The sequence below is a fragment of the Malania oleifera genome, chromosome 12 (genome assembly GCF_029873635.1).
Source record: "Malania oleifera isolate guangnan ecotype guangnan chromosome 12, ASM2987363v1, whole genome shotgun sequence".
Lineage (NCBI taxonomy): Eukaryota > Viridiplantae > Streptophyta > Magnoliopsida > Santalales > Ximeniaceae > Malania > Malania oleifera.
The window spans coordinates 77,192,102-77,199,432 of NC_080428.1; the positions used below are offsets into that span (position 1 = coordinate 77,192,102).

Genomic DNA, 7,331 nt, shown 5'->3' on the forward strand with positions numbered 1-7,331 from the left:
CCCCCAAGCGGCACCGACCACCCCACGGGGCCACACGAGATTGATATCTCCCCATTCCCCTACGACAGGGTACCCAGTCTTCTTGTTCAACATTTTATATTTTATATTTAAATATTAATAAATAAAATGGAGGAGTGCTATTTTAAAAAACATATATATATATCATACACATTTACAATAAATAAACTATATTTTTAAACAGATGACCCACATTAATTACGTGTTAATAAACAAATCATCCCAAATCCAAACCCGTTTAACCCCAACCTAATTATGACCCACCCCAACTCAGCCATTTGCCACCCTACTAACAAATGACGGGAAAGAGGACAAAACGCAGTTTTGGTGGAAACATGAATTTCAGGACTTAAATTCATGACACTTATTTTTTCACTTTACAATCAAATTGAGCCCCCACATTATTTCTCGCCGTCAAGTACACCCAAGAATCAATAAAATCACCTGACAACTAGGTAGAACTCAAAAGCCTACCATCAAAAAACACCAAATCAAAACAAAACTGACCTGAAGCTTCGACTTTAAATTAAAAATCATAACAATTACTCTAGTAATTGAGACATCCAAGCACAAGTAAGGCTTCTCTATCTGTTGCTCGAAGGGATGTGAGTTACCAGCTGCAAGCAATTGCCCTGGAATACCGCAGTGGAAAGTAAAACACACAACAGCAACAAAATACAGAAGTATTTTCTTCTTTTTTCCTTCTCACACAATCATAATAGGTATTATCAGTTTCAATATGGGAGGGAATTAATTCAGCTAAAAGCATTACATTCAAACCCAGACAAAAATACAAATATAGCCATAGAAAAACAGCTCCTACTTTTTTTTTTCAAAAAAAAAAGTAACACCCGCCTTGTAAGAGAAATAGGGGGTAACAAGTCAGGACCACAACCCAATTGTCACAAAGGAAAAAAAAACTAGATAATATTCACCCCTGCATCCAGGATCGCCCATCCGCAAGAACGATTCCTCAACTGCCTCATGCCTGCAACACAAGATGGGAATGATAGACAACACATTAGTGTCAACAGAAAGCAAAATTGTATTGAGGACTTCAAGTGAGTTTGGATTTTCTCCTCCATTGTAGTATGAAATAAAAGTTGGGATTCAATACATTTGGTAAACAGCCTTCTGAATTTTTAAAAACCTAGTTTTTATCTTTTCGGGTGACAAGATAAAAGTTAGCTTTTTCTTTACAGATTATACTGCTGTAAATATTCCATGAATGTCATTTTCTTAATATTACACAATTAACCGTGCATTTCTTTTGCACTGAACGCTGAGATCAAAGTTTTCTTTCCAGCCCAACTTTGTTCAGTGGACCAAACAATATTTTCAGCTGCCTAAGTCGCATCCTTTTCATTGGCTAACTTTCCATCAGCCACAATGGACTAATTTAAGCCTAGACATGCTCCAATTGGATAAATTTGCCTCAAGAAAAAGCACATTAGCACAATACAATATTCGTGTCATAGTGACTCTTTTAATGGAATTCCGTTTCAGATAAAATCACATGCAACTGTCTGCCTAGTTCCCACAAATTTTTTTAATAATATCTAAGAACTTGCCTTGTTAGCAATGTTGTTTGAAAGCCACTCCAACCCCTCATAAAGGCCCTCCCCAGAGGTTGCACATGTACTCTGGATGTACCTGGCAAGAACGTATATGCATATGAAACCCCATTCTATCTGCGGTAAAAATAATTAAAAAGGGCGAGAGCATATCATATAAGGGCAACAGCCGAAAAACAATTACCAGTGGCGCTGCCGAAGAGAGTGAAGACCAAGCTTATCAGTTATTTCTGCAGCATTCATTGCATTAGGAAGATCTTGTTTGTTAGCAAACACAAGCAAAACTGCATCTCGCAATTCATCCTGAAACAAAAGATCAATAGAACTCGTAATCAGTATTTTCTACTCATCCTCTCTTTGTTTAAAATATAACCATAAAAAGGTTTGACGCAGAGTGATCAAGAGACAAAAGATGACACGGTAATTTCAATTCAACCCTCCACTCAAGGTTATCTTGGGAGTTAGCAAACACAAACCAGATTACGAGCCCACCCAACCAATACCCAATAAGGACTGCAAAACAGAAAAAATATTTTCCTTGAGTTATCGACTCCCTTGGCAAAAACATATAGAGAAACAGGGTAAGCCCAGTTGTAGGTTACCACTTAAGTTATCCATCCATGTGTCCTCCCCCAAGCACTGCTATTCCTGCAAGGTCTTGGATTCACTACCCCCGTCCCCAGTGCTTTGTCATCCACTCCTCCTTTGCATACAAACACATGCAAATAAAAGCCAATATGCACCACAAGACACTAAGTGCTTAAACTTTTTCCACCTAAAGTATTGTTTAATTATATAGCTTTCAAATAAAAAAAAATATTTAGACATGAAAAAGCACACGGCACAAGTCGTATCAATGTCTCCGCAACAAATCTATGGGACCAAAAATGTTGGGATAGGAGAACACTAATGAATTGTCAAAATATTAAAAACAGATATCCAACACACACACACACACACACATCCTCGAACAGAAACCAAAATGCACAAGACCCGAACTGCTACAACATTTTTTCACTTGAAAGTTTGATGTAACTCAACAGTTTCAGTTCCAATACTCATTTTCCAACAGTAATGTTCACATCACAGGAAACCAAGTCTGTTTTCATTGAAGAAAAAAATATAAAAAAATTTTATCTCTCAATCTACTCCTTTGAATATAATTTTTTCAATCTAAATTGCACTATCTTATGATGAGTTTAGAAGATCGCAACAATCAATTGCCTAATCGTCCATGTTTACTAGCATATTATATTTCACAACATCCAATGCACCATAGCTCTAACACCTTCCCTCAAATGCATCATCTCCACTCTACTCCTCGGGCAATACAACACACAATAGTTTGCATTTGCCATCTCTCTCTCTCTCTCTCTCTCTCTCTCATGTGCATGTGCAGACACACACACACTTGTGCACTCAAAAATGTTGCATCATTCAAGATCTCAATTTGATAATAGTTTACAGGTGACAAATACAACGGCAAAAGGATTTGCAAGGAGCGAAAACAGCTGATGATATACAATGATTGAAACAAAAATTGAAAGAGAAAAAAACACATGTAAATTAAATAAATGGTTACACACCTCATTTAACATCCTATGCAACTCATCCCTTGCCTCAACAACTCGATCTCTATCATTGCTATCCACCACAAATATCAGACCCTGAGTGTTTTGGAAATAGTGCCTCCACAATGGACGAATCTGTATGATAAGTTAATCACATTGGTTGGATATCAAATACATTTAGATTTAAAAAATTGGTATGAAAGATTGAACATAACACAACAAAACACACACAAAATACCCATAACAGGACTGGGGCAAGCATAGAAAATGTATACCTTGTCCTGGCCACCAACATCCCAGACAGTGAAGCTGATATTCTTGTATTCCACAGTTTCCACATTAAATCCTGCAAAAATATGTCATTTCTTTAATAAAAATGACACAAGAACATACGTGTACACTTATGCAACAACATTAGACCATAGTCACACTAAAACACAGAAGTCAGAATAATGGAGTGTGCAGCAGCACAGTTCACATGCTTATGATCCCTACTCCCTAATTAAATAGTGCAGAACAGGAGCTATGAGCACACATCTAACCCCCCCCCCAGCTTCTAAGTGAAATCATGCACCTTGAATTTTTTTACCCCAAATTACAGGCAGAAAAATGTTAAGTGTCTTTCATTTATTATAACATGAATCCACACACGGACAGAGCCCGAACAAACATAATAGATATTCATAGTTTAGCTACAGAAGATCTAAATTGATGAACCTCTAATAATGTTCTTCCAACCGTCTCATGTAACATTCACAAGCGTTTAAAGTTTTTAACCTTCTAATGCTTAAGATCGCATAGATTGTATGATTAGGATCCCTTCTATGCACCAGGCATCTCAAAGAATGCACGTTACTAATTTACATAAAATATTCTAGATATCAAACTACACCAACATGAGTCTAGTGAAGTGAAAATAAGTCATACAACAACAGGAGCAACAAAACCAAGCCTTAGTCCCACTAGGTGAGGTCAGCTATATGAATCATTTTCCGCCAATTTATGAGATCATGGACCATTTCTTTTTATAAATTCAAGAATATTAAATTCTTACTCACCATCTCTTCCCAAGTTATTTTAAGTCTACCCCTACCCCTTCTACTGTCCCCCACAGTATCTAAGTCACTCTTACTCACAGGTGCACTATATGGCCTACGTTGCAAGTGTCCATATCATCTAAGTCGTATCTCTCTTACCTTATCTTCTATAGGAGATACACCTAACTTACCACGAATATGTTTATTCCTTAATTTATCTTTCAATATTATACCACTCATCCATCTAAACATTCTCATCTCAGTAACTTTTACTTTTTAGATATTATGTTCCTTCGTCCCCCAATCACACAATCACACAAGAGAAGCACCACACAGCAAAGTACTAGATGTACAAGCAAGTCATATTACAAAGAAAACTATTCTCAATTTTAGTCTAAAATAATTTTAAAAACTAAATCACCACAAATCTCTACAATTTCACAAGCCCAAAAACTTCACCTGATTGACCATCAAAACTTGCAAGAATCAAAATTTATCCTGGTTAGAAGCCAAGAGAACTTAAAGAAAACAAAGAAGAACCCTACTGCAGCCCACAATCAACTCCGTATAGACAATAAGCACATACAGCATGAGTCAAAATCATAGTCTATAAGTTAACTGTGGCAACGCTAGTCAGCACAGCTTTTAGACATAACCAAAAATCAGATAACTTAAAACAATTTGTGATTTACAAAATATTTCTTACAAAAAAATAATTAGGATGTAGAATGAAGAAATTAAATCTATCCAGTATGAATAACAGTACATACCGATTGTAGGAATAGTGGTCACAATCTCCCCAAGCTTGAGCTTATACAATATGGTAGTCTTACCAGCGGCATCAAGACCTACCATCAGAATACGCATTTCTTTCTTGGCAAAAAGCCGGCTAAAAAGCTTCGTGAAAGTCAGCCCCATGTCTCTTCCTGGCTATGGAATTCTACATGCCAATGCAGGGATCAACACACGTCAACCGAAAGAAGAATAAAATGATCAAAACCAAAATCGACCACTGTCCGGGTCCACTAAAAGAAAATAAAGAACTCAAAATCGATACACTTTCTTGCCAAATGTCACCAGATCGAACAGATCTGAAGGTAAAGGCAACATCACACACAAAAAAGCCGCAATGTCATTTCACGAAGAGCAACATGCCATCATCAAGCTTCATTCAAAACCTAAGTTTCTATAACCGATGTTCTTTATGATTTAACATGAATACGGCAGATCCGAACCATTTCATCACAAGATTATCACATCACAGTACACAAAACCCATACCCCCAAGCAACAGAATTCAGAAACCTCTAATCGAGCCAGATTAATTGCGCAAAAAAGAAAACAACAGGTTGTACGCATAAAAATCGAAAATATCCCGACAAATTCATATCCAACAAAAGATAATGAAAGAGAAGGGGAAGATCAAGCTAGGGTTGTAATTACCTTCGGAGAGCTGCGAAGAGGGATCTAGTGAGAGAGAGAGAGAGAGAGAGAGAGAGAGAGAGAGAGAGAGAGAGAGAGAGCTTTAGACCAACGCGAAGTAAGGAGGGGTCGGAGCCGTCAGCTGGAGAGAAAATGAAAGCGTCGAAGGGGGTACCAGACAAGCGTTTTAGATTTGACTGGATTATCAAATATGCCCCCGAGCTCGCATCTCCGATATTTCCTATTCCTATTTCCCATTTTCGCCTGCAACAGACCACGGTGTATACGCGGTTAGTCAATTCATTAGTCTAGAGTGTAATTCACGTGAAAAATATGTGTTTTAAAAAATCAAAAAATAAAATTAATAGTCATTTTAATTAATATTTTAAAATAAATTGAAATTTACTAAACATATATTTATTTTAATCCTTCAATTAAATAAAATTTTAAATTAAAAAATAAAAATATATTAACATATAAATTACAAATATTATATTTCAAAACCAATTAAATGTTTTTGGAAAAATAACTTTCACAAAAAAAATTTATTTTTTGAAATTTTAAAAAAATTTATTTATTTATATTTTAAATTCACATATTATTTTATTTTTACTTTTATTAAAAAATTTAAAATAAACACATGATTTTATTCACAAAAGTTAATTCTATAAATGCCACAAATTACCTATACAAACCAAAAATCATAAAATTTAGTGGTAATTTGTTTTGTAAAAATAGCTGAAAATGGAACATATAAATAGAAAAAAGTAAAATAGGCAATATACTCCGTTTCTGCACTATACAAGACAAAAAATAAAAACGAGTTGAGTAATTAATCATGTTGAGAGAAGAAGAAGTAAATCTAAGTTATTTGATTGTTCCTACTAGACATTATACAGACTACCTATACAAAATAAAAGTTTTTAAATTAGAAATATGTCATTTGAAATAATAAATGTGTATTTAGTTGTAGAAATGGAAGTACAAAAATAACATATTATTTTTATAATTTTTAAATTTATGAAGAGAAGTTGAAAAAAATCTTTTTTAATTCTTTTGGCATGTATATTTGCAGAAAATAATTTTATTTTTTAAAAAACTACAAAAATATTATTTCTCGAATATTTGTATGGAAAAATTTAGAATATTTTTTCATTGCTTTAGTTTTTTTATACAATAAAATGAGATGACTTTTTTGTCAGAAAAATTCAAAAATGAAAAGGGAAATGAACATTTTTTCCACAATTGAATACATCCAATTGACAAAAAGATTAAATAGCACACCTTTAAAGAAGTATAGAGGTTCTTGGTCTCACTAAATGCGGGTCACTGTAATTGTACTTACGCGAGGCTTGTGTTATGGAGAGTCCCGAGTGACATGCTTCTCACAAAAGCAAATTTAAAGAATAAAGTAATGTTTTGTTTGCAAAATGTTTTTTTCCCATTAATAAATTAGTTTTAGTAGATTAACTATAATTAGTTATAGAAGAACTTATGTTGTTACTATAAAGCAAATAACAATATGAAATGTTTTATAAGTTGATAACGAGAAATAGATAAACAATAACTATTCTCAAATTTTACTATGGGATACATATTCCTTTCTTATTACATGTTGAATAAAATAATTAAAAATATTAAAAAAAAACATAACTATTCCCTTGATTCCTAAAAATTTAAAATATCCAAACAAGCCATAAGTATATTACT

At 34.2% G+C, this 7,331-nt stretch overlaps 1 protein-coding gene across 2 annotated transcripts; it reads right to left on the reverse strand.

The window, feature by feature from the left end:
- Positions 1 to 694: 694 nt before the first annotated feature.
- Positions 695 to 5,908, reverse strand: LOC131145010 (ADP-ribosylation factor-like). 2 transcript variants are annotated; one of them, XM_058094033.1, is made up of 7 exons: positions 5,643 to 5,908; positions 4,971 to 5,140; positions 3,439 to 3,509; positions 3,179 to 3,298; positions 1,777 to 1,895; positions 1,590 to 1,671; positions 695 to 1,006 (listed from the first exon to the last, which is right to left on the reverse strand). In XM_058094033.1, exons 2-7 carry the CDS (start codon positions 5,116 to 5,118, stop codon positions 1,001 to 1,003), a joined length of 546 nt encoding a protein of 181 aa, XP_057950016.1. In that variant the 5' UTR covers positions 5,119 to 5,140; positions 5,643 to 5,908; the 3' UTR covers positions 695 to 1,000. The 2 variants fall into 2 exon arrangements, with proteins under 2 accessions (XP_057950016.1, XP_057950015.1); XM_058094032.1 differs by having other exon boundaries at positions 695 to 1,671; positions 5,643 to 5,892.
- Positions 5,909 to 7,331: the final 1,423 nt, after the last annotated feature.

Bases quoted from the DNA above. Each gene is read 5' to 3' on its own strand.
- LOC131145010 (XM_058094032.1), bottom strand. From the start codon at position 5,118: ATGGGGCTGACTTTCACGAAGCTTTTTAGCCGGCTTTTTGCCAAGAAA. The intron at 3,299-3,438 runs GTATACATTTTC...CTTATCATACAG, and splicing joins ATGTTGGTGGCCAGGACAAG to ATTCGTCCATTGTGGAGGCA. The intron at 1,896-3,178 runs GTGTGTAACCAT...CTTTTGTTTCAG, and splicing joins TGCATAGGATGTTAAATGAG to GATGAATTGCGAGATGCAGT.